Source organism: Brassica rapa, chromosome A05, assembly GCF_000309985.2.
Source record: "Brassica rapa cultivar Chiifu-401-42 chromosome A05, CAAS_Brap_v3.01, whole genome shotgun sequence".
Classification (NCBI taxonomy): Eukaryota; Viridiplantae; Streptophyta; class Magnoliopsida; order Brassicales; family Brassicaceae; genus Brassica; species Brassica rapa.
In genome coordinates, this window is record NC_024799.2 from 7,822,081 (window position 1) to 7,849,444 (window position 27,364).

Genomic DNA, 27,364 nt, shown 5'->3' on the forward strand with positions numbered 1-27,364 from the left:
CATGCTTTGATCTAATTTTAAATTTTGTTACATTTACAAAACCAAATTCAAAGCGTTGTATATTAATTATAATATCGATAGTTTCTATTAAGCGGTCGTGCCAAACCCACTACTCTTCTCATTGAGCTACCTTTTCTCTCGCTTCTTTCCTCATCTACCATTAAATTTGTCAATCTCATCTAAGTGTTATGCTTATTCTTCCCCTTCTGCTAACACTCTACGATTTATTCATGTTTCAATTTAATATAATAAAATGTCTCATTTTTCTTTCTATTTTATCTAGCTTATTAATTAGACAAATATATAAAGAAAAGTCACCAGAATGAATCAAGAGCAAACGAAAACACTTGTAGCACTGAAAGAAAACCGAGAGTCTTACAATTAATAATCGTCAAACTCAGCAATTAACCATTCTCAGAATACACACACCAAACAAGACTCACAGGATGGATAAAAATCAGGCATCTTCAGTGGGAAACTGCTTCTCCACATCGGCGACAGTCTTCTTTGCATCTTCAACTTCTGGACCTGTCGTCTCTTCCAATCCCGCCTGCCAAAATTTTCAGTTTTTTTTTTTGTAAGAGACAAAACACACACACACACACAAGAACAGGAATCACACAGTTCCCTCTATTGTTTGTCTTTCATAAAAAAAAGGTACTTTCATGCAGGGAATTAATAAATAATCGGATCACTAAATAAAAATACATAAAGCTCTAGTTTAAAGACAAAAAAACTACTCTCAAGTTTGTTTTTAAAACATAGACATATAATGAGTTATAGAGATGGGGAAAGTGTTAAGTAATATTACCAAAGTGGACTTGAGGTCAGCTAAAGCAGACTCGAGACGTTTGTGGCAATCAGGAATCATCATCCTCGACTCACCCAACACATTCTCCTACATCAACCAACCACAGAGATAATCAGACAACGGATCTCTGAAGCAGAAGGAAGCTCCAATACAACACACACAGACAATGATCACCTGCTGTTTGAGGTCGTAAGGGTCAGCACCTTTGTCCTTCATGTCAGCGGTCTTGGCAGCTTCCCTCTCAACCTCTTTCTCATAGGAGTGAAGCTCCTTCACGATCCTTTTGCAAGTTGATGTCTTTATCTTCAGATTCCTAATCGCTTCCATTGTTTCCTGGGCTCAAGTTCCGAGTCAGTACAAAGACAGATCAACCCCCGCAATATTATATTAATTAGGGTTTCTAAGATTCGATTTCCGATCAGATATTCGACAGCATTACAGCAGATCGGGAACAAGTTTGATTTTTATGGATCTAACATTGGAAATGGTCGGAGATTATCAAAAACCAGTATAACAGAGAGTAGGGTTTAGAAACGAACCTGGAGGGAGATCGAAGACGAGAGCACGCGGCGCTGAGCGAATAATCCAGAAACAAACTAATAGACCCCTTTCCCCTTTCCTTTTTTTTTCTCTTTCTTTAGCTTTCAAGTTTCAATCTTAAAGTAGAGTAAATTATTACTCTTTTTTTTTTTGAACAACTGTAAATTATTACTCTAAATTTTAATTTACTCTGATTTCTACTTAATAACTTACCTAAAGTATTTTTTTCTCCTTGCTATAGAGGAAAAATACATTTATACACTTTTACTCTAATTTTTAATCTACTAATAATAGCAATCCCAATTAATTCCAAAGGTTATGTGCTTTTATAAGAATCTCAATTCTTGTTAAAAGTTGTGTTTGTTCATTAAAGTGTCTTTTGATTAAAGGTTGTGTCTCTTCCTTGATAAAAGTTGTGTTTGTTCATTAAGGTGTCTTTTTATTAAAGGTTGTGTCTCTTACTTGTTAAATGTTGTGTTTTTTCATTAATCCAAACTAATAATAAGAATCCTGATTAATTCCAAAGATTGTTTGTTTTTATAGGGATCACGATTTTTGTTAAAAGTTGTGTTTGTTCATTAAGGTGTATTTTTATAAAAGATTGTGTCTCTTCCTTGATAAAAGTTGTGTTTGTTCATTAAGATGTCTTTTTATTAAAGGTTGTGTCTCTTACTTGTTAAATGTTGTGTTTTTCTCATTAATCCAAATTAATTGTTCATTAAGGTGTCTTTTTATAAAAGATTGTGTCTCTTCCTTGATAAAAGTTGTGTTTGTTCATTAAGGTATCTTTTTATTAAAAGTTGTGTCTCTTACTTGTTAAATATTGTGTTTTTTCATTAATCCAAACTAATAATAGGAATTCTGATTAATTCCAAAGATTGTTTGTTTTTATAGGGATCACAATTCTTGTTAAAAGTTGTGTTTGTTCATTAAGGTGTTTTTTTATAAAAGATTGTGTCTCTTCCTTGATAAAAGTTATGTTTGTTCATTAAGATGTCTTTTTATTAAAGATTGTGTCTCTTACTTGTTAAATGTTGTGTTTTTCTCATTAATCCAAATTAATTCCAAAGGTTATTAATAGATGATAAATATTTTTCAAAAAATTAGAAAGTTGTGACTATTCGGATAAGTATCTTTACAAATGACTACTTTTAAATTTAAAGGACGTGACTATTTAAATTGAAAAGATGTGATTATTCAAAAAGATTTTCAAAATCTATAAATAGTCCATGTCTATACATTTCTCAAAATAAAAATTTCACTAATCTAACTAATAATAAAATGGTGAAAAAATGTTCTATGCAGTTATTTAGTACAAATTTTTAGAAGGTATTCAAATCAAACGTTGTCAACAAATTTCCAATTAATTCCAGAAGTCGTATCTTTTTATTATAAAATATAATTAATTTAAAATTTTGCCAAATTATTAAAGGATGTGTCTTTCTATAATTTGTGTCTTTTTATTATGGTATTTTCAAATCAAATTTGTTTTTCAATATGCAATTTAGATGTTTCTTTTCATCATAGAATGTATTTTACATCTAAGAAATGTAGAATACGTATATTCTTTTTTTTTAATGTATTAGTTCAAATAGATGTGTTTTTCTATTATAAAAGTCAAAATAGCATAACTAATCCAGCAAGTGTTTTTCTACAATTATTAGTTTTAAGAGTGTTTTGAAATATTTTCAAAATTGTATTTTTCATTATAAAAGACAAATTACTTTTAAAAGATAGTTAAACCAGTAAGTATTTTTCTACAATTATTAGTTTTAAGAAATTATTTATCTCAAATTTGTGTACTTTCAACAAAGGTGCATCAGTCTATTTTTAAATCAAAAGCTGTATCTTTTAGCAGTCATGATTTTCAAATCTATTTATATCTCTGTGTGAGATTATGTTATTTGTATACTTCGAAGTGTTATGAATTTCTACGGTTGTGTCTTTTCAATATCCTTTATATACTGAAGTAGAAATTATTTGACCAATCAGATTTTACTCATGTGTTTACAATCCACAAATATTTTTTTGTAACTGCCAAAAAGATTAAATCCCTATTTTCACAAACTACCATCATCACACACGATGAATTATGTAACTTCCAGTTATGTCAACTCCTTTTCAACATTTTCTCTGTCTTTTTTTTGAACTTTACATTTTCTATGTCTTCTTATCTGCAGTTTCATCTTCTCTGGCTTTTGAGTGTCTCAAAGAAAATCGACAGAATTTTATGATTGCAGTATTCAAAGTTCATTCTTCTCATTTCCTCAAAAGAATATAAACTGAACATGTCATCAAAATATATCTCTATTTTGTAGATTAGTTTTTCACAAAAGGACAGAAAAATGAGAGCTTTATTATCACAAACATGAAGTTACTTTTAACGTGAAAGAGGTATGCTTGTGATAAAAATGTATACCCATTTTATATTTAAAGTTATAATTTTAGAAATTTGTTTCAAAAGATGAGACTCAACTTTAATTGTAGACATTTCTTATATGGCAAAGAGACAGAATTTTATGTGAAACAGAAGTCAATGAAGAAATTTAAAAAGGAAGCTTATTACATTTTGTTTGCTACGTATTTATGTATACATTATTTTACAATTTGGGAATTTTTGCTAATCTGCCAATGATATTTTTGCCAGCATATATTCCAAACATGTAAACACATCTACAGGTAAATATTCATTTGAGATCTAATTATATTTGTGCCTACATCACATTTTTGTGTCTTTGTGTCTTTTTTACTTTCATTAGTTTTCTTTATAATTTCCAAGGTTGTGTTTTTCATTATAAACGGTTGTGTATTTTCATTATAAAAGTAATATTAGTTTAAAATCAATCTATAAAATTTTGTGTGACTTTATAATATATATATATATGTATATATAAATATATATATATACAGGAGATTAAATTAATTTAAAATAATTATGTGTCTTTTTGTATGTAATTATCGAAAAAGTTGTAAAAATGTTTAGATGTGTTTTTCTGTTATAAGAAGGTAAATGTGTTTTTCATTGTTTTGTAATACATTATTTTAAGTTGTTTCTTTTCATTATTAAACAATTTAGTTTAAATTTTGTAAAAGTATCCAGCTAGTGTCTTTATCTAATTATGTGTCTTTGATTATGCAATGTTTAAATGTATTTTCATTCTAACAACGTATTAATATGTGTTTATAAAAGGTTTTCATAATGCATTATGTGTCTTTTTGTAATGATATATTTTTTCAAAATATATTGTAAATGTATTATCTTAAAATAATTACTTTACATTTTGAAAAGTTATAGCCCTTCCATATAATTTTTTAAAAAAAACTGTAAATAGTCCATATTCATGAGTTTCGTGTTGTGTGATTATATGAGAGAATTTTTCAACTGGTTCGTGGAAAATATCATTTTATATACTATCTTTTGTTAAAAGATCCTTAATCGACCATTTTTTTCAAATTAAGTTTGATAAAATATAATTTATATATCGAATTAAATCAACTCTACATTTTGGAATATAACTTATCTTTTTCATTTGTAAAAATTTCTTGCTAAATGTAATTATGCTTTTTCCTAAATCTGAGCATTTTAACTACACCATGTAATTTTGTTTTACCATACATATATTTTTATGTGGTTTCAAACAAATCATTAATTACCAAAAAAGATCTCTTAACTTTATAAATTACATTATAAATTTAGTAAATGATTAAATGTATATTTTATCTGGTGTTGACAAATTTGTAAATTTATTATAGATTTTTAATATTATTAATAAAGAAATATAGCTGCATGCAAAATAATTTTGTAACACATGTATTTTACTAAAAGCAATTATATAAAATATGACATATTATCTTTTACAAAATGAGTTCTCGTGCGATATCGCACGAGTTCATTGCCTAGTTAAAATAGTATTATTTGTCGGTTAAAAAAACTATTGTCTATGTTTTTTTTTGTATTTCTTTTTTTCCTACCATTTTAATTTCTCTTTTTACATTATCTATTTGCTTTATTATATTGGTATATTACCAGTCAAATCTGTAGAATGTATTTTCAATATAGTATTTTAGAATGTTTTGAAATATCTGCTTATAGTAAACAATTTTAAATGATTTTGGATGAATAAAATAGTAATTTTGGTTAATAGTTTTCAAACCTCATATGAAACTATTTTGTGATTTGATTTTTCACATTTTTAGCGTGAATTTTATAGTTGGAGTAGTTTTACATTGGACAAATTTGTGGTTGTTAAAAAACAAAAATTTATGTAAATGTGATTTGTTTCTGATGGGTGGTGTAGTTTACTGGTTTTTGTGTGTAAACAACATTGTTTTTTGAAGGCTAACACTACTGTTTCACTGTCTAATTTCCATAACTTTTATCTTTTTATATATAAGTTCACACAGAATTGGCAGTCTATGAAATCCAAATTCACACAATGATAAAATAAGAAATATTTTATTCGTCAAAATATGTTGGCTTGTAACTCAAAACCAATTGAAAACGAATATAGATTATCAAATACTTCTTACATATTATTATAGTTCTCAATCTTATATCAATGTTTTAATACTTGATGCTCTTTAATCGAGAAAGTTCATTCAGAAATCATACTCTATTCACATGTCTTCGCTGAAGTTTCATAAGCCAAACAGAGGTAGGAGATGGGAACAGTGGTCCTCTTTCTCTTCTTCCTTCTTCAAAAAGATGAGAAGAAAGCAAAACTTTAAAGATTAAATCACATCTATGTTTCTTGATTCTTTGGTTAAATCTCAGTTTATGTGTCAGTGGTCCTCTTTATCTCCAGCGATCATGCACTCTCGTATGTTTATTCCGGACTTGTTGAGTTTCAAACTGTTCATGTCTCTTCCATGTTGTTTTTACCGCCAATTTCAACTTTGTAATTTCAAAATATTCAAAGGATAATGGCGCAATCAATCACCAAGTTCTAAGAAATAACACTAACAAATCTTGAAGCAGTAGATTAACTCTGTTTATATGTCATAGAAAAGACAAGAATATGGTAAGTGGTCAATTATGTCTCAAGTCTTATCAGTACTTGCACGCCCTTATAGTGATCGATCATTTTTGAATTAAAAAACGACAAGATGATAACTACTTTTATTATTTGGTTCCATTGCTTAAAAGAAAAATAAATAAAAGAAAAGGAAAAAACATAAAACTACAACTTCACAAGACAGAAAGATACTAATACTCATGTTACCGGAGGTTAATTAATTATTGACATTACATTAAGAGGGTTTTTTTTAACTTGGTTTTTGTAAGTTGACGCCAGATTTGCTCGAATACCTGGATGATAAGATCATGATACTCCTTTGGATTCAAGGAAAGGTAACAAGCAAGAAGATCCTCCAAGTCTTTTGAAGCTCTGATGTTGTTCTCTTCTATCATCTCCACCATTGATTCTCTGAAGTCTTTCTTTGGATCAACCGAACTCTTCATCACTGCAAAACTCTCAAGAACAGCTTGTTTGTTCTCTGATCTAGACGTGCTTCTACGCGTACCTGAGAGTTGAATTCTAGGTGAATTTACTCTTCTGAGGTTTATCCCTGCAGATGATTTTCTTCCACTAGAGACTTGCTTTTGGTATTTCTTCTCTGCTATGCATTCATCATCTTCATCTTCTTCTTTCTCTTTACTAATCTTCACAGAAAGATGGGGTTTTAGCGGTTTCTTGATTGAGTTTCTTGCAGGACAAGCTTTCTTTGTGAAAGCTTTGTTGTTTTCTTTGATCTTAAAGTTGGAATGATCGACGAATTCATCATCCTTCTCTTCGTAGAAACTATACACAAAATACTCAGGGGATCTTTCAAGAGCTGGAAATGGGCAGTGGGAGGAATCTTGACCATTCATCTTGCTCTTGTTAAAACCTGCAGATGCAAAAGGAGGAGTGTTTGGTTTAAGAGATGGCTTGTAAAGTGTCTTTCTTTTACTCATCCTTTTTCTGTGAGTAGAATTTCTTGGTGAGTTGTGGTGAGGACTGTTAGCTACTAAGCTGTTGGAGAAATGAGAGGCTGAAGATTTATGAGGAAGAGAATCTGAGGAGAGTTTTTTCTTGTTAAAAGTGTTTGAGGAAGAATAAGAAACAGGTTTGTTTTTGGGTTTAGTCATGTCTTTGAGCTTGTGAAACCATGCATTTGGGATCATATCTGAAAATTTGAACTTGTGATTCCCCATCTGATCTCTCACTCTTCAAAAGATTTTTTGAACCTCTCTTATATAATGAAACTTTGTTTTGTTTCCCTATTATAAAGAAAAGCCGAAGAAGCAGAATCTCTATGTGACAGATAATGAAGCTAAGATTGGAATGTATGTAGTGAGAGAAGAATAGGGGCCCAATTTCAGAAAAAGCTTAAAGAATGACTTATGTTTGTATAATTATCACCAGCATCAGCATGAACTACTTGAGACATCACATTTACACACGCTTTAATTCATTTAAGGATTATTTAAATAACTTCAGTGCGGATTATGGTGGATAATTGATTCAGGGAGATTTTAAACTGATTGACTACAAATATAATTTGATTAATATTATATGAGATAATAACCATGTTCCTAATTAGAAAACGAAAAATAAATAGATGAACAAATAATGTAAATAGATGAACAAATAATGCAACGAAAATCACATATACAATAAATGAAAAAGCTAAAAGTCTATGAAATTAACGTTACCAAGCAAATTTTTAATAATTTGTAACAAAATCAGTTTCAAGGAATCACTAAAAAGTATATTTAAAAAAGTTATTATGACCAAATGGCAAGACAAAAACAAAAAAGAAAATGCACTTTTTTCTTCTAAAGAAGCTTTTGGACTAAAACGTTCGCGCCATTTGCAGCCTTTAGTCCTAAATAGATAAATAAAATTTATAATATAAACAAAAAAGAATCAACATTTAGCTCAAAACCTTTCACATATGTAAATTATCTTGGCTAGTACACATAATAATGAAATTATATATTTTCCTTTTGGATGCTTCTTTGAATTTGGTAAAGTCTGAACCCATATCTTATGTTTTAGGTACAAATAATTTTATATAGTTTTGTTAAGGTGATACAGGTATGCAAATGATGAGAAAAGGATAATCGAATTTTCTATAATTATATTAAGGTGATACAGGTATGCAAATGATGAGATTAGGATAATCAGTATTTTCCTTTTTATTTGAATATCTGAATAAATAGGAGCAGCTTTTGAGTCGTAATGATGATTTTGGGGAACATTTGGTCCAATATGTCCACTATCGCCGAACACTTTGAGACCATTCTACATGGGCGAGTAAAGTTACAATCAACACAATCGTAGAACGAAGGGATCACAGGGTCAACCACAAACGTACTATACTGGCTTGAATGAACTTTAAGTCACCCATCCAAAAGTTGTAGAGATTTTGAATGTGAGACTTGATCATTCTAGACATATTCACTGAATTTTGATGCAATCAATATCGAAGCTGATTTTGAAATCAAAACAGCTATTCTTGTGCACTCTTCTCCACTTGTAACTTTAATTTCAAGCATGTGATTTGAATGAACCGTATGATATAAAACCATTTCCAATACAGTTCTATTTTTTTTTTTTTTTGAAACACTTTCCAATACAGTTTTATATTTTTATAGAAATGTATACAAATCTATTGAAAATGGTCTAGGTCGTCTCGAAACTTCAATAAACTGAAGATGATATATCTCACCACAAGTCATACATGACAAAGCTCTACCGCACATCTTATCAAAGCAAATAGCACAACCAGTCAGATATGACACCGATATAAGAACTTGAACCATCTTATGTTTATGAATTGATGCAAGAACATTCCAATCTCCGATGACTTTTTCCCCTAACAAATTACTATATGAAAACGGACTAGGTAGGAGTGTCAAAGGGTGTTTTCACTGAAGAAGCCTGTTTTTTTAATGGTTAATCAGTTTTCTTCACAGAATTGACGTGTGGAAGCAGCTGGTTGTGCATTTGCGGAGGATACCAAGTATTCTCTATCACATATCATACAATATTCCCATTCGTTAAGCTTACTCATATAGATCGGTCCCATCACATGAATATGGACCACAACATATAACGTCCAACATACAGCTGGAAAAATTAGGGCATGCTAGGCCTAAAAGAAGCAAAGCATTTATACTTTCTTTGACTAGTGTATCTGTTAAACTATATAATCTAATCTCTCCTTGATACATTTACATAAGTTAGTTATTTATGTTATTACACAAAGAGTTGTAATTCTTCAAGTTGTGTCCTTTAGTATAAAGAGTTGTGTCTCTTATACTTGTATTGATTCGATCTCTATATAAAGATCAATCATCTGTTGTAAACATATTACCGAATCTCAATAATACAAAAGTATTTTCAGAAAAGTTTATAAGCCTGAAACGTCTATCTTATTCTTTCTCTCGAACTCGTGTGTAACACACTGTGATCATTGTGTAACACAAGCGGTTGGTAAAAGATTAACATGGTATCAGAGCTTTACGTTTGAGAGGACAAAGAAAAAAGCACTAGTAAGAGAAACACTTGGCGTGGAGAAAAGGAGGCTAGAGGATTTTGTCATACGATTTCGGAATCACTCGAAACGATGAAGAATCAAGTAATCCCCATATTTGATGGAGAGAAGTACGACTTCTGGAGCATCAAGATGACAACCATTCTCAAGACCAGGAAGTTATGGTCTGTGGTTGAAGAAGGCGTAGCAGCCCCACCAGCACAAGTGGATGAAACCCCTGAAACAGCAAGGACAAGATCGCTTAGAGAAGAAGCGATGATGAACGATACATTGGCTTTGCAAATCTTGCAAACTGCTGTATCAGATCATATATTCTCACGGATTGCAGCAGCATCAACATCCAAAGAGGCGTGGGATGCATTGAAGGAGGAGTATGAAGGCTCTCCTCAAGTTCGTTTGATTAAACTTCAAACATTGCGAAGGGAGTATGAGAATCTGAAGATGTATGAGAATGAAGACATTAAGGTCTTCACAGATAAGATAGTTGAATTGGCAAATCAATTAACTTATCATGGTGAACAGAAGTCAGATGTTCAACTCATACAGAAGATACTCATCTCTCTCCCAGCCAAGTTCGATAGCATAGTCAGTGTGTTGGAGCAAACAAGCGATTTGACTTCAACAAAGATGACAGAGTTGATCGGGATCTTGAAGGCTCATGAAGCAAGGCTGGCTGCAAGAGAAGAAAGCACCAGTGAAGGAGCATTCGATGCTCGTGTTAAACACAAAAATTCTGGTGTTACACAAGACAACTCAAAGCGCCAAGGAGGCAAGAAGTGGTGCGGTTTCTGCAAGAGAGACAACCACAATGAGAGCGAGTGTTAGAGGAAACAGAAGAAGGAAGATCCAAAAAAGGATCACAGAAGTAACAAGAAGTGTTACAATTGTGGCAAGTTAGGCCACTTTGCAAATCAGTGCTACTCAAATAAGAAAGAGAAGGCACATGTGAGTCTCGAAGAAGATTCAAATTAAGATCACATGTTGTTCAGTGCGAGCGAAGCAGCAACAACAGTGATGGAAGATGTCTGGTTAGTAGACAGTGGAGCAACTAATCATATGACAAAGGAGGAGAGTTACTTCTCAAAGCTTGATAGGAGTATCAAGGTTCCAATAAAGATTGGAAATGGAAGCACAGTCATGACAGCCGGTAAAGGAGACATTACCGTCATGACTAAAGGTGGCAAGAAGACCATCAGAAATGTATTCTTGGTTCCGGGTTTGGCGAAAAATTTGTTGAGTGTTCCACAAATTGTTTTAAGCGGATACCGGGTGAGTTTCCAAGAGAAGAGATGCATCATAGATGATGCAAAAGGAAGGAGGATAATGGATATCCCAATGACTCACAAAAGCTATCGAATCAAGATGAGTTCGGCTCAGGTAGAAGAGGCCTTGAGCGCTAGTGAGCAAGGAAAGATGGAGACATGGCACAAAAGACTTGGTCATGTAGGCGACAAAAGGTTGCAACAAATGCAGGACAAAAACTTGGTAAAGGGATTACCAAACTTTAAAGTCAAGAAGGAAGCATGTGAGGCGTGTAGACTTGGAAAGCAATCACGCAAAAGCTTCCCAAAGGAATCTCAAACTAAGACAAGAGAGAAGCTTGAGATTGTACATACGGATGTATGTGGGCCGATGCAGCACCAGTCTGTTGATGGAAGCCGATACTTTTTGCTATTCTTGGATGATCATACTCACATGTGTTGGGTATACTTCATGAAGCAAAAGTCAGAGACATTCTCACTGTTCAAGAAGTTCAAAGCAATGGTGGAGAAGCAGTCGGATTGTACCATCAAGACACTGAGATCAGATGGAGGTGGTGAGTTCACTTCACGAGAATTCAACCGGTTCTGTGAAGAAGAAGGAATCAATAAGCAAGTCACCTTGCCTTATTCACCACAACAAAATGGTGCAGCGGAGCGCATGAATAGGACCTTGGTGGAGATGGCTAGATCGATGTTGGCAGAGCAAGACTTACCGCTCAAGTTATGGGCAGAAGCGGTATACACTGCCTCATATCTTCAAAACCGTCTGCCATCAAAGGCAATAGAAGAAGATGTCACTCCTATAGAGAAGTGGTGTGGACACAAGCCAGATGTGTCACACATGAGAATGTTTGGTAGCATATGCTACATACATATCCCAAATCAAAAGAGGAGGAAGCTAGACGTCAAGGCAAAGCGTGGAGTCTTTATTGGATATAGCAACCAATCCAAAGGCTATAAAGTTCTCATTTTGGAGAATGAGAAGATTGAAGTATCAAGAGATGTCGAGTTTGAAGAAGGAAAGAAGTGGGATTGGAAAAGGCAAGAAGAAGTGAGGAAGACATTGGAGTTGTCTATGGAAGACTCTCACTCGCCTGAGGATCAAACCGAAGGTGCATCCAGTCCTGAGGAACAAACCGAAGGTGCATCCAGTCCTGAGGAACAATTTGGAGGTACTTTCAGTCCTATTTCTTTTCAAAATGATGATCATGATACTAGTAGTGGAGATGAAGAAACTTCTGAGGCACCAAGGAAGTTCAAGTCCATGGTTGATATCATGGAAAGGGCACCGAGAGTAGAGCTTGATGAAGCGGCTCAAGCTATAGAAGCTTGTCTTCATGCAAATGAAGAACCATACACTTATGATGAAGCGTGTGGTACCAAGGAATGGAGAGAAGCAATGAATGAGGAGATAGCCATGATTGAGAAGAACAAGACGTGGGAACTAGTGGACAAGCCAAAGAAGAAGAATGTGATAAGTGTGAAGTGGATCTACAAGATCAAGACCGATGCAAACGGCAATCACATCAAGCACAAGGCGCGGCTAGTTGCAAAAGGGTTCTCTCAAGAGTATGGTGTTGACTACCTTGAGACGTTTGCTCCTGTCTCAAGACATGATACAATACGAGCCATACTTGCCTATGCGGCTCAGATGAAGTGGCGATTGTATCAGATGGATGTGAAGTCAGCCTTTCTCAATGGCGACCTCAAGGAAGAAGTGTATGTCACACAACCGCCTGGGTATGTGACACACGGGAAGGAACACAAAGTGTTAAGGCTACACAAAGCTTTATATGGTTTAAAGCAAGCCCCAAGGGCATGGTATGGAAGGATAGATTCATACTTTCTTCAAAACGGTTTTGAGAGGAGTATGAATGATGCGGCCTTATACATCATGAAGCAAGGAGGAGATGTGTTGATCGTGAGTCTATATGTGGATGATATAATCATCACAGGAAGCAACATTCAGAGCATCAACACATTCAAGGAGAACATGAAGAAAGAATTCGAGATGGTGGATCTTGGATTGTTGAACTACTTTCTTGGAATGGGAGTAATTCAAGACAATGGAGACATATTTCTTTCACAAGAAAAATATGCAAACAAACTTGTAGACAAGTTTGGGATGCGAGACAGCAAGAGTGTAAGCAACCCACTTACACCACAAGGAAAAGGAGTTGAGGATGACAAGGAGTATGGAGATCCGACTAAGTATAGAAGCATCATTGGAGGGCTTTTGTACTTGTGTGCATCAAGACCTGATGTGATGTATGCAAGCGCCTATCTCTCAAGATACATGTCATCACCTCGCATGAAGCACTACCAAGAAGCCAAGAGGGTGTTAAGATATGTCAAAGGAACATCAAACTTTGGAGTGTACTTCACAAGCGTGAAAGAACCAAGACTTCTAGGCTACACGGACAGCGATTGGGATGGTTCTAAGGAAGACAAGAAAAGCACTTCAGGTTATGTGTTTACTCTTGGATCAGCCATGTTTTGTTGGCAGTCAAGCAAGCAACAAACAGTGGCGCAATCAACGGCTGAGGCAGAGTACATAGCCGTGTGTGCAGCAGCAAATCAAGCAGTGTGGTTACAAAGACTATTTGAAGACTTTGGTCAGAAGTCTGAAGGAGGCATTCCGATCCTATGTGACAACAAATCAGCAATAGCAATTGGGAAGAATCCGGTGCAACACAGAAGGACGAAGCACATAGAGATCAAGTACCATTTCGTGAGGGAAGCTGAGCAAAAGGGAATCATTGAACTGAAGTATTGCAAAGGGGATGATCAACTCGCAGACATTCTCACAAAGGCATTGGGCGGTTCAAGATTTGAAAATCTAAGGAAGCAGCTTGGAGTCAAGTCGAGATATGATTAAGGAGGAGTGTTAAACTATATAATCTAATCTCTCCTTGATACATTTACATAAGTTAGTTATTTATGTTATTACACAAAGAGTTGTAACTCTTCAAGTTGTGTCCTTTAGTATAAAGAGTTGTGTCTCTTATACTTGTATTGATTCGATCTCTATATAAAGATCAATCATCTGTTGTAAACATATTACCGAATCTCAATAATACAAAAGTATTTTCAGAAAAGTTTATAAGCCTGAAACGTCTATCTTATTTTTTCTCTCGAACTCGTGTGTAACACACTGTGATCATTGTGTAACACAAGCGGTTGGTAAAAGATTAACAGTATCGACTCCGGTTTAAGCCCACACCATAAGTTTGGTTTCCATAACATTAGTATGGATATAAAACCTCCAAGGTCCATGAAACTAGCGGATGATTCATTTTAATTTTTTAAATGTTGATTTTATTTTTCACTAGACGTGGGACCGTGTTCAACAAACGCTGCTGCATTGACCCACCAAACAATAAACAACCTTTTCAATATTCATTAAACAAAAGTCATCATCTTGGACTTTGTTCATAACTCATAAGCAAGAGCCACCAAACACTCACCGTTCCTAAACTTCATGGGACTCCACCATCATGACTCTCACATCCAAAGACGTGAACTCCACGCAAAACAAGCCAATCCTCTCTAAGTTTATACACACCAAAGCAAAACAAAAAAGCGTAAAGAGAATCATCACACCAAAGCAGCAACAACAACAACAAAAAGATTCAAGACAATGAGAGTGAAAGCAACTTTGATTAACTTCAAATCAAAGCTTTCCAAATCATGCAACAGATTTGTCTCTCTCTTCCGCTTCAGAGTTAAGAGATCTCTCTTTATCAGACCTCTTCGTCGTGCTCGTCATGCCAATGTCAAACCTAGACATCATCATCGTCATCCCAAGAAGCCAATCTGTTCCTCTTCCTCTTTGCTGTCTTGTCTCTGTTTGTTCAGCAAAAACAAAGACTCAGAGATGAGCCAAAACAAACCTAGAAGTTCCTCTTGTAAGACAATTTATCAGATCAGTTTTGGATAAAAAATGAGACGTTATTATAAGTTTTTTAATCTGTTTTTTTTTTCAATTCTGATTGTGCAGTTAGTGTGAAGGATGATGATTCTTTGAAGTATATGCATTCCCCTCTTACACCAGCAGCAGCCAAGAAGCTGTTCACTTCACCCATCACGACGCCTGTTTCTGCAAAGCGGACCAAGAAATCACTAGGCACAAGAGATACATTCGAAGACAATGCAGTGGAAGACGCTTGCAGGAGCTTTGAAAACTATCTGATTCAACTGATTGTTGAAGAAGGGAAAATGGATGACTTGATGGACATAGAGGAGCTTCTGTCCTCTTGGAAAAATCTTAAGAGCCCTGTCTTCATTGAACTTGTCTCCAGATTCTATGGAGAGCTCTGCAGAGACCTGTTTTCAGGTGAATGACCTGATCCAAAAATGATCAAAACAAAAAACTTTTTTTTTTATCTTTCTTTGGTAATCATTGAAAACACCATTTTAATGTTTCTAAAAGCAAAGTGAAACTTAAATGTGTGAAGACTATCAAGATTGTATATTTTTCTCTTGAGTATTAAATAACAAAGAATTTGATAGAGGCAAATTTCAGTTTTAGAGTTTATATATTGATCTTGTGAATGAATAGATTACAACCAGTTAGACTAGTGTTTCTAAGTTTCTAACTTTTAAAAAAAAAATCCAATATTCATTTTCTCTTTGTAATTTTGTATACATCCAAGATTCATCTGGCCAAAGCGAATATGAACTTTTACTGATGCACCGAGATTTAAATTGCTTCTAGAATCAACAGACTGAATCTTGAATGTGTACATAGTTACAAAGCAAATGATATCCTTACCTACAAAACTTTCAAAACTAAAGCAGAAATGTTTAACAATCAAATCTAAAAAGCTTTTTTCTTTTCACCTTTTTGTTTGATAAAGATAAACATGGGATTTAAACACTGAATCTCCAACCTTAAACCCCGGCATTGTGATAAACTCAACTCTCAAATCCTCTTGTCCTTCTTCCTCTTTTCTTGTATCATCACCCACTACAGACTCCATGTAGGCACCTGAGAATCTGGTTCCTCTTCTGACCACAAAGATCTTCGCTTCTATATCCAAAGAAGCTGCTAACGATCCAAGAACCCATACCCACTTCGCCATTTTCGCAAAGATTCGATAAAACACAGTTCTTGGATGCTTACCAAGCAGAACAAGCCCCCTCATATCTAAATTCCCAAAGAAGGAAGCTTCCATCAACGGATGAACAACTAATAGATACTTCTGACCGCAGAATCTCGCAAACGCCGAATCTGGAAACGCTGTCAACGCGTCCAACGGATCATCTAAACTCATCAGCTCAGTCACGTCAGAAGGAATAAGCTTCATGCCGTGGAACATTCTCTGAACGATGTACGACTCAAAAGCATACTTCTTGTCTGAGTTCTTGGCGTACGTTACATTAGGCACGATAGATTCAACTGCTTTCTCAAGATTCCATTCTGTAGCTTTCATGAGAGTGATCAACGGCTTTGCAAAGTCGTGTATCGACTTAGAAGCAGCTCTGAACACGAACTCAAAGGAGGAGACGCTCACGAGCCTCTCTTCGAGTTTGTTATTCTCTGCGACCAAACAGTTTAGTGTCTCCTTGAGAGAGTGAACCTCACTCTCCTTTGCTTTCGTCTGCGTCTTGAGCTCCCACAAATGCTTCTCGTTCACTTCCACTTCGTCTCTCAACCGGTTCAAGCAAGAAGCAGCGTCAAGCTCGGTCTTGGCTTGGAGCTGCTTCGTTTTGAGGTAGAGACGTTTGAATCTTCGTATCGTTTCGAGGTGAGAGACGACGAGGTTGTCTGCTTCTATGATCTTGTCTGGATCGTAAGGCAGATGAGCTCGTTGAAACTCGAGATACGCGAGCTTAAGAGCTGAAACAGCGTCGAACAGCTTGGAGACATCATCATCGTTCCAACGGGAAGTTGGAATCTTCTTTCTCGAGGGTTTGCAAGTGATATCTTCGAAGGCTTCTGCTACTACTTCATCAGAAGGAGTGTTCGGATTCGGTTTATGGTCAGGGAACACACCAATGGATCTAAACTTGCAGACTTTAACGAACTTGGAGATGATGTCTGAAAGGTTCGATGTTTTAACGACAGCATTCTCCATTGATGGAACAGAAAAGCCCTTAAAAAATTAAAATTTTAACTTATATTAGTTTAAGTCATAGCAAAGACTTAAACACATATGCAAACGAACAGAGTTACAGAGACCGAAACTGTAGAAGAGAAAGCTACCGTTTAAAATCGATAGAACAAAAAGGATTGAAGAAAGAAAGATCCACCTGTTTGTGTGTGTGTTTGTACACTAGTAGCAGCCAAAGCACAAGTTCGAGAGTTTTGTTGCTTCTTTCTCTGTTCTCTCTCTGCTCTACACAAAATGCTTCTTGTGTTGTTTAACCTTGGAAATGAGGTTTATATTATCTATCTATATTCTTCTTTTTTAGATCTTGCTCGAAGACGAAAATAAGCAAGATTTTAAACATAAACAAATACTATATACAGCCTCGTTAATGGTGATGATTCTGGGAATCCTAAACCATAAATCGACTATAATTGGCGTTTAGTTCTCTTTGATTTTCACCTGTTTTCAAAACAATTAGTATTTTATTTTATTATATATTTTTGAATAAATCTGGGAATCCAAGAGAAAAAACCTCAGGAATCTCAACAGACACCGTCGAGGAGAAACAAAAACCTTTGTCTCTCTCTCTATCTTTATATTTTAAAAAATACTAAATCATAACTAAATTAAATAATTAATTTGTTCAACTGTGTAAATCTTATACTACTAAACTTGTTCATGCTTCTTCAAGTGTTTGGACTTTTGAGGGAAAGAGAAAGGCAAAGTACCAAAAGAGGTTAAAGGCTGATTCGCACACGAGTTTTCTATCACCCTCTTCTGTCATCTTTGTCTCTTAAACTAAAAACAAATTGCCTGTCCCAAGAAAAACGTTCGGACATGTACTAGTTACTGGGCCTCGTCTAAAGGCCCATTTTTTAATTGTTGGGTTAAATTTAACCCTTTCTGAAAATACCACCAACACCCGACTGAAATGCCTTATCAGGAAAGCGAGAGTTCCTTCTTCATTATATTTATGGCAAATGTGAATTTGTCGTGCAATCCCAAACATTTATTTACAAAATCGTTCAGACGAAGCTAACTAAAAAAAAAAGAATTTTTTTTTTAAATAGTTACAGTGGCATGCGGTCCAATGTTTCTCTCCCCCTTGGCAACCTACTCTCCTAGACCAGTTAACTTGGTTTCCTCTTGCTCACCGGACTCTTTACAATGCTCTGCTGATTTATTATTCTTCAAATATATATGTTCCACCACTGAATCTTTCAAAGATGAATCAAATATGTTCGGAAAAGTTGTTTGTGTTGCGATGATTGTAATTTGTATGGTTGTATATTACTGGATTGCAATAAAAAGTTTTGTCAAAGAAATATATCCTAAACATTACAATCAACTGTAATAGCCACCAGGCCAATGTGATTTCATTGTTTTTTTTTTCCGAAAATAGCCTAATATGCATACATACGCAAAATTTTATACATACTCAAAACTAATATCCGATTAATCTTCGATATTTAATCAATTATCCACGCTGACGGTCCAACTCACGCGTAATGTAATTTGGAACATGGACTATTCCACTGGAAACCTATAATTAAATATGCTCGTACGGGCTTCTTAATGTCACGTAGGTGTTAAGTTCATAATATATGGACTGATATAAGTAAGGAAAAGCCCAACAACATTTTCATGGCAGGTATATACTCGAGTCGTCGACCATGCAGGCATGCATTGCAGACTTGCAGTAATTCATAAGACATCTATTTCCCAACTCGTTGATTTCATTTACATTTTGTAATAATCAGGCTAGTTCAATGGTGTCATGGGCCCTGGAACAAAAAAAAAATTTAATTTCCAAACTATTATTTTTCTTGAAAAAAATCTGATAGATATTTTATTTTTCAAAATACTAGAAGTATTTTTATAAATAAAATTTTAAAAATAAAAAAAAATATTTTCATATAAAAAAATTTGGATCTTTTTTCTTATTCTTAATATAAAAATACATGTATTTTTTTTTTTAAAAAAATCAGATCCTTGTCTATTAAGAAATAGGAGGCAATAGATTGGATCCGAAACGATCGCACCGCTTGCCCTCCTATCTAAGCCGACCCTGGTAATAATATTAGTTCCCGAATACTCTAATTCATCATGCTTTGCATGGTTATACCTATTGAAAAAAATCACCATAATTAACCAGTGGGCATTGGACTATTGACACTTGACTATTTGAGGGACAACACCAACAGTTTGATCTCCGTTAACCACCAGATAATTTTATATTGCACTCTTAGAATCCAAAGAATAGTCAGTTGACATTAGTTGCCGGACACTGAACATTGTGATTAATTCACTAAAAAAAAATCACGATGTTGTTAGCAAAAGAATAATAATAATATCGCAATGTTAAAAAAAATCACGTACGACGTAAATATGATATGTCCCGTATTCTCCTTTTATTATTAAATTAAATAAATAAACAGATTTACGACGGATAATTTTTTGGTGCCGGTCCTTCTGAACAAAAGAATAAAAGGCTTATTTGCCAAATAACAAAAAAAAAATGAAAATTAGATTTTGGGAGAGAGAGTAGAGAGAGATAAAAAGATAAAGTAGGAGAGAAGAGAGAATTTTGGTTAGTTAGTGTATTTAAGTTTTTTCTATGTATATAGGGTGCAATTTCCCAAGAATAAATAGGGGATAATATAGGATGTTTATTTTGTCAAAGAAAAGAGAGGATGTTTTGTAATAATATTTCCTTATATATTGACCAATAAACAGATAAATAATTAGTCTTCAATCAGACTAAATAATAGAGGAAATAATTAGTCTCCACTCTCCAATCAGATTAAATAATAGAAGCATATCTCAGGACCGATTTTCAAAAACAACGGGACGGGTAGAAGCTGCGGGCCAACATTCTGAACCATCCAGCTGACGTCGACCTGTTCTACCGTTGGGATATTGTCGCGTGTTATCATCTTCTTTTTTTTTTTTTCGTAACACGTCGCGTGTTATCATCTCCTTTTATAAAAGGCACCTGCCACTATCTCTTGGAACATGTTCTGTTCGAATTTACCGTTCACTACCTTCTTTTAACACGTCCTGCGCTACATTAAGAAAATAAAAACCATATGAGATGAGACGCCTTTTATACGGAGGACCTACTTCTTGATGTACGTTTTCCTTTTACCATATATATAAAGGGTACGATAAAACTTATGAGGTGTTTAGGTTCGAGCTTGACTCGCAACGAATCGGGTTCTTAGACTTTGTCCGGCTATCTACTAGTTTGTCTCATTCAGTTTAGGTTTCTTTGTTTAGTTTCGTTTTCGCATTCCGCTACTTGTTTACTTTGTAACGTTTGTTTCAAATTCGAAAACTGGTATAATAATTTAACATTTTACCAAAAAAAAGAAAAAAAAACTTATGAGGTGTTTAGGCTAATTAATCACGGGTAGGCAGAGGTAATAAGCAGCTGGAGAAGCCATCCACAACAGAATAATTGGGTAACAAAAGACGACGTAATAATTTGTGTAATTGTCCGATTTTGTATGTCAAAAAAAAAAACATAATATGTAGCGTCTACCGAGTGTGCAAAAAGATAGAATGAAAACCATCATTTTTAATATAAAAACGAAAATATCATTCAACCATTAGGATATAGATTGGTTTGGATTGATTTACCAATTTTGACACCCCTATGGGTTAACCCTTAATATGTTTCTTGTCTCATTTTGACACCTCTATGTATATAGCTAAAATGAGACAAATGCCATGAATTGTCTGTCCGATTAGTGGGTTGTATTGTTATTAAAGTTCATATGCTAAATTTTCTTATGAATATAAATATTCTTCAGTTATTAATCGTTGAATTTCACTCTTTCAAAGGTAACCATTTGTTTTCTTTCTTTCTTTTTCTGGGTTCAACGGTTACATTTAAATCATTAATTCATCCAATATTTGCTCACCTTAGAGCATCTCCAAAAAAGAAACTCTATTTTGAAGTTTCCAAAACTTTATATTTGAAGTTTCAATGTGTTCTTCTCCAAAAGTAAAACTTCAAACCTAACTTCAAAATTATTTATATTTTACACTATGATCCTTATATTTGTCATAATTGATGTAAATTCATAAAACTTCTATAAATAACTAATACATATATATAAATATTACAGAAATATTAATTAAAAAAAATCTTACACTAACATATAAAATTATAAATAAAAGTACATAATTAAATATTAAACTGCAAGCAAATATTACATTATTGCATAAAATTATTTCCATAATGCTCCCATATATGATCAACTAGTGCATTTCGAAGTAAGAAATGATTCTCTTTATTTTTTATTTGTAGATTACGAGCCAAAAATTGTTGAAACCGGATATCCTCATAATATGTCTGCTGATAGTTTGATATCATCAAACGAAAAAATCTTTGATCTTTTAAACGAAAGTACAACAAGCAGGGAAAAATGTCATGAGATGATTGAATTACGACTGCAAAATGAAGCAAAAAAGTTAGCTTTTAAAGAAATAAAAGAGGAAAATAAAATATTGCTAAAAAACTTAGCTTCTATCGATGATGTTAATATTCGTGAATACATTCGTTCTGAACAAGAAAGAATCATACGAAAAATGCGTCAAAAGCAACAACAACAATCATCTTCGGTTACACAAAATTTGTTGAACAATATTTTGGAGATTTTGGAGGTTCCGGAGCAAATTTACCAGACTATTAGTGTTGTTATAATATTTAATTTGAGTAATAATTATGTCTTCATGTGTCTTTTTAATAAGTTTTTATTATGGTTTTTTGTAATATTCTTGTTGTTTAATTCTAGTTTTAAAATATTATAAATCTTGTTTTATTTTTTTATATTTAATTTCATGTGTAAAACTTAAGTTTATATAACAAATTTGAAATATTTATGAGATATAAAAGTTTTAAGGATTAAAACAATAAACAAAAAAAATATTTAAGAATTATAAATATGATGTATAATTGTAAGGACCAAAATGCAAATAAAAAGATGAAACTTCAAATTTGAAGTTTTGAAAAGTGAAACTCTATATTTGAAGTTTCACTATTCAAAATTTCAAATTTGAAGTTTTGAAGTTCCTTTTTGGAGAGCAAAAAACTCTATATTTGGAGTTATAGAGTTTCTTTTGGAGATGCTCTTAGGACTAGAATAAGAGATCTTGAAGCTTCAGTTAAACTCCTGTTTTAGGCATCTTTAAACTTTTTCTCTTTTATCTTTTTTAAATACCAAAATTTGAAACTTATCTTTTTAAAGTTCTTTGTGACCACTAACAAGTAATCTCCCCCCTCCTTTATAAAGACATATAACTACTCCCTTTTAAAAATCTTATTCCAACCTCCATTAAAAGTAAACAAAACCAAAAAAAAAAACACGACAAGCTAACGTACGTGTTTCACACGCTTGTTGCTCTTTCTCTGGCTTCAACAGTTATGCCGGAGATCGAGATTGTCGCCGACGACGGCGACAACCGCAATAACAACGCCTTGTTCGGAAAATACGAGCTCGGGAAGCTTCTCGGATGCGGCGCCTTCGCCAAGGTCTTCCATGCTCGCGACCGCCGCTCCGGCCAAAGCGTCGCCGTCAAGATCCTAAACAAGAAGAAACTCCTCGCGAATCCAGCCCTAGCCAACAACATCAAGCGCGAGATCTCGATCATGCGCCGTTTATCTCACCCCAACATCGTCGGGCTTCACGAGGTGATGGCCACGAAGACGAAGATCTTCTTCGCCATGGAGTTTGTTAAAGGAGGAGAGCTGTTCAACAAAATCTCGAAACACGGACGTCTCAGCGAAGATCTCAGCCGTCGCTATTTCCAGCAGCTGATCTCCGCCGTCGGTTACTGCCACGCGCGCGGCGTTTACCACCGCGATCTCAAGCCGGAGAATCTCTTGATCGACGAGAACGGGAACCTGAAGGTATCCGACTTCGGTCTCAGCGCGTTGACGGATCATGTCCGACCCGACGGTTTGTTGCATACCTTGTGCGGCACGCCAGCTTACGTGGCGCCTGAGATTCTCTCCAAGAAGGGATATGATGGCGCTAAGGTCGACGTGTGGTCTTGTGGCATCGTGTTGTTCGTTCTCGCCGCGGGTTTTTTGCCGTTTAACGATCCGAATCTGATGAACATGTACAAGAAGATTTACAAGGGGACGTATCGGTGCCCTAGATGGATGTCTCAAGATCTGAAAAGGTTCATCTCTCGTCTCCTTGATATCAATCCTGAGACGAGGATCACTATTGATGAGATTCTTAAGGATCCTTGGTTCGTTAAAGGAGGTCTTAAAACGATCAAGTTTCACGACGAGGTTGATTTGGATAATGGTGCCGTGAAGGGCAAGGAAGATGGTGGTGGAGGAGAATCTGAAGCGGTTAAGAGCTTAAACGCGTTTGATTTGATTTCTTTCTCCTCGGGATTAGATCTTTCCGGTTTGTTTGACGGTTGTAGTAACTCTGTTGGTGAACCGGAGAGGTTCCTCTCGGAGAAGTCGCCGGAGAAACTCGCGGAGGAGGTGGAGGAGTTCGCGAAGGTGGAGAAGCTGAGGGTGAATAAGAAGAAGGAAGAGTTTGAGTTCGAGATGGAAGGGCAAAACGGGAAATTCACAATCGGAATATACATTTCGCGGCTGAACGATTTGCTCGTGGTGGTGGAGGCAAGGCGGAGAGGTGGCGAGGTTGATTGCTACAAGGAAATGTGGAATGACAAACTTAGGCTTCAGCTTATTCGCGTTACCGATCAAACGCCAAACGCAAGTATTTAAAAACGTTACGGGATTTATCATGATGCGCTTTCAAATCAAACGCCAAATTACAGCGGTTGGATTGGCTGGATTGATTTGCGTTCAACTATGTTTTTAGAATTATCATCCAAAAAGGAACAAAAAAAAGTTGAACATATCTATTTAAATTACTGTTCTAAATTGTAGGGTATTTATTTTGTGCTTTCTTATTAAAAATGTATTTTCAGCTATATGTTGACAAAAGAAAAAGTTTGGACTTCCATTTTTACTAATTGGTTTATTCAACTTTTCACTTGACGATTTCAGAATTCGGCTTATCATGTTCTATCTATTTCAGTTTAGTATTATATTTTTTTTAGAAAAATATTATATTATTCTATTATTAAACATATGAAATGATTGAATGGGAGTTTCCACATCCAGTGGTGAAAAAGATAAAACGGGTTGTACAGTTTATTTATACTGTACAACTTTAGAAAGCTATCATTGTCCACTTGATTACAACTCAAAAGGAGTGCAGGTTAAGGAACCATTATCATTATTAAAGCATCTTCTTTTATTTTGTCAAAAGATTATTAAAGCATCAACATAACCACTCGTCTAAAATCATTGTCAGCTGTACCAAATATATGCTATCACATGATCATACATCTAAACAATACTAACGCATACATAATTATCCAAATTATATGGTTAATATAACAATATATATCAAATAAAATGTATTATATTTGACAACATAATCATATTTTATCGTCAAAATAGTGGATAGAATGTTGGAATTCAACAATCCAATATTTAAACCGGTTCATTCCAAATAAAAATATATATGAAGTAATTTTGCTTATTTGTCATATATATATATATTATTATTATTTATGAAGTGATTTTGCTTATTTATCATGTTTACCATGATTTTAGGTAAATTTGCTTACTTGTCATGTTTTTATTAGGTTTTAGCTAAATCATTGATTTATTATTTGTTATTAGCTAAGTCATTAATATATTAATTTAAAATTATCCTTAATGAATCTTGTATATAATTAAAAACGAATGTTAATAATATTAAATTTCTATGTTATATAAAAATGAATTTTAAACAATATCTTTACTGGATTTTATATATAATTAAAAATGAATTTTATTTTAATAGTAAAGTTTATATGTTATATGTTACGTTAAATAATTGATTATAAAATAATATAATAGAATTATAAAAAATAAGATTATTCTTATATATTGTGTTGCTATCTGAAAAATATTTTATTATAAAAGTTAAGATAAAAAATAATTGATAATTAAATATTAGTCAAGCAAAAAAATTATATAAAGATATTTTCTAAACTATTTCTAAGATATGAGTGTTTTAAAAAAAAATAACACAATAGTAAGTATATATTTTGATAAAAAAATATTTGACATATATAAATACTTTGATGTTTGATTTAACTATTTAAAATCCATAAATAATAACTTATTATGTTGGTTTTAGATTAATAAAACATAAACTAATAAGTATTCATCAGAAGTTTATGCCTGCATGTGCGCACCTAGTGTATAAAGTTAATTTATCTAATTTAACAGATTGGATCGGGTTTTTTTTTTTGAGAAAATTTTGATCGGTTGGTTTTGGCGGAATTTTTCTTTGACTAACAGTATTCATTTGATTTAATTCCGTATGAACATGTGCTAAGCTCAAACAGCAGTTACTGCCAACCTTTTAGTTCTGAGTCAGGACGTAGATGAGGATAATATAGGAAATTAGGCTGTTTGGTATGAATTAGGAAAGTAGTTAATGAAGGGAAAATGTGCTTGTTGAACCTTAATATTATGCTTCTTTGATCAAAACAATCAAACTAAATCCATCTAATGGCATGTGAATTATAAGTTGCACAAAAGACAAAGGCAATCGAATCCCCTATATAATAATTGAGGATCTTTTAAAAAATTGTAAATTTAATTTTGTATTAATTACAAAGTTATCTTGTTTATGTGTATTCATTTATATCTTTTTATTGCGGATGTGGCATCATTAGAAAGACTTACACTAAACTTTAGTCTACTATTAATGTGATCTAGAGTAATTCTTACGGACGAAAACATTTAATATACCCCGAATTAATATTGCCTCAAACGAAGAAAACGGCAAATAGTCTTACGAAAATAATGTAATGATATTATGATAAAGCAAAAAAGTAATATAGTTTCCGCTGGCAATTTCAGTTTCGATCAAACAACACATACATTAACAACTGATAATGGTATTGGTCCTATCGGTTTATATACTAAGTTTTTTTCATCATAATACATAGCCAGTTGTCAAACCTTTAATATTCTAAGTGTTCATGATAATACTTGAGTTTCTTCAGCTGTCAAACGTTTCTTTCAAAAGAACCACACCGTAGAGTAGAGATATAAAGAACCAATCACACGAATATTAAACAAATCAAAGAAGAAATTATTTATGTGATTCATTTTTGGATAAAAATATGCATCGTGTACAATTAGTCTAAATCCATTCACAAACCAAGCAATAAAACAAACACATATTACATTCGGTTCATTATTATTATGTTCATCATGTCATCACGTACACTCTTAATCTCTAAATTAGTTGAGTTTTGGTTATGATGGGTTGAAGACAACAATATGCGTGGAACTTTATAAACTATACTCGAATTGACATACAATGAGTTCACATGTATCAATACTATTAAAAAGGAAGGAGTCCTAAAAAATCTACTTATATAAGGTTGTTGGACCTTTTACTTTTAACCTACAAATTAAACTAAATATATCTAAACTATTAATATGTCATATTTTCTATTTTTCTCTTATATCCTATTGTTAATTATCCTATTTTTGTGGAACCATTATTTTCAAAAAATATCCTAATAATAATACCCACTATCTAGGATTAATATTTTGAATCGTTACTAAATTAGTGATTACATACCTTACGATTTCAAATATGATCAAACACTACTTTATTAAATAAAGTTGACATATCCACTTTGATTCATGCATAAGAGCCCATTGAACTGGTATATGCAAATTATGCATTGCTCTTTTCTTCCACCTACAAATAATAAACACGAACAACCAACTTTAGAGCCGCAACATTAAAATGTTTTTTTTTGTAACTTAAAATGTTATTAGTAATCATTTGAATTGTCATATAAGAAAGTTTTATGACAAAATTAAACAATACTTTTAGTATACACAAATCAGTAGAAAAACGTTTTAGCCACATATGTTATTATTTAACATATAATTACTCAAAATTATAGTATAACAATGTACTACAATAATATGACTATAACACATCAGGATCATATAACGAATTTGACCACATGATATATCATTTTTTAAG

The 27,364-nt window shown here is 33.6% G+C and overlaps 6 protein-coding genes across 6 annotated transcripts; 3 read left to right on the top strand and 3 right to left on the bottom strand.

Annotated features, from left to right (window-relative positions):
• Nucleotides 1-309: 309 nt before the first annotated feature.
• On the bottom strand, nucleotides 310-1,493 carry LOC103867957 (tubulin-folding cofactor A). Its single transcript, XM_009146055.3, has 4 exons — nucleotides 1,351-1,493; nucleotides 986-1,144; nucleotides 812-898; nucleotides 310-550 (listed from the first exon to the last, which is right to left on the bottom strand). Exons 2-4 carry the CDS (start codon nucleotides 1,136-1,138, stop codon nucleotides 458-460), a joined length of 333 nt encoding a protein of 110 aa, XP_009144303.1. The 5' UTR covers nucleotides 1,139-1,144; nucleotides 1,351-1,493; the 3' UTR covers nucleotides 310-457.
• A 903-nt stretch (nucleotides 1,494-2,396) lies between these two features.
• On the bottom strand, nucleotides 2,397-9,567 carry LOC103867959 (transcription repressor OFP2-like). Its single transcript, XM_033291677.1, has one exon. The coding sequence runs from the start codon at nucleotides 7,545-7,547 to the stop codon at nucleotides 6,597-6,599; it is 951 nt and encodes a 316-aa protein (XP_033147568.1). The 5' UTR covers nucleotides 7,548-9,567; the 3' UTR covers nucleotides 2,397-6,596.
• A 400-nt stretch (nucleotides 9,568-9,967) lies between these two features.
• LOC117134155 lies at nucleotides 9,968-10,720 on the top strand. The gene has a single exon (XM_033292033.1). The coding sequence runs from the start codon at nucleotides 9,968-9,970 to the stop codon at nucleotides 10,718-10,720; it is 753 nt and encodes a 250-aa protein (XP_033147924.1).
• A 4,023-nt stretch (nucleotides 10,721-14,743) lies between these two features.
• On the top strand, nucleotides 14,744-15,574 carry LOC103867960 (transcription repressor OFP17). Its single transcript, XM_009146058.3, has 2 exons — nucleotides 14,744-15,065; nucleotides 15,158-15,574. The coding sequence occupies exons 1-2, from the start codon at nucleotides 14,798-14,800 to the stop codon at nucleotides 15,499-15,501; spliced, it is 612 nt and encodes a 203-aa protein (XP_009144306.1). The 5' UTR covers nucleotides 14,744-14,797; the 3' UTR covers nucleotides 15,502-15,574.
• A 364-nt stretch (nucleotides 15,575-15,938) lies between these two features.
• On the bottom strand, nucleotides 15,939-20,644 carry LOC103867961 (protein GRAVITROPIC IN THE LIGHT 1). The gene is made up of 2 exons (XM_009146059.3): nucleotides 17,413-20,644; nucleotides 15,939-17,255 (listed from the first exon to the last, which is right to left on the bottom strand). The coding sequence occupies exon 2, from the start codon at nucleotides 17,235-17,237 to the stop codon at nucleotides 15,996-15,998; it is 1,242 nt and encodes a 413-aa protein (XP_009144307.1). The 5' UTR covers nucleotides 17,238-17,255; nucleotides 17,413-20,644; the 3' UTR covers nucleotides 15,939-15,995.
• Nucleotides 20,645-22,471: 1,827 nt separating this feature from the next.
• On the top strand, nucleotides 22,472-24,283 carry LOC103867962 (CBL-interacting serine/threonine-protein kinase 11). The gene has a single exon (XM_009146060.3). The coding sequence runs from the start codon at nucleotides 22,684-22,686 to the stop codon at nucleotides 24,010-24,012; it is 1,329 nt and encodes a 442-aa protein (XP_009144308.2). The 5' UTR covers nucleotides 22,472-22,683; the 3' UTR covers nucleotides 24,013-24,283.
• The last annotated feature ends 3,081 nt before the right edge of the window (nucleotides 24,284-27,364 follow it).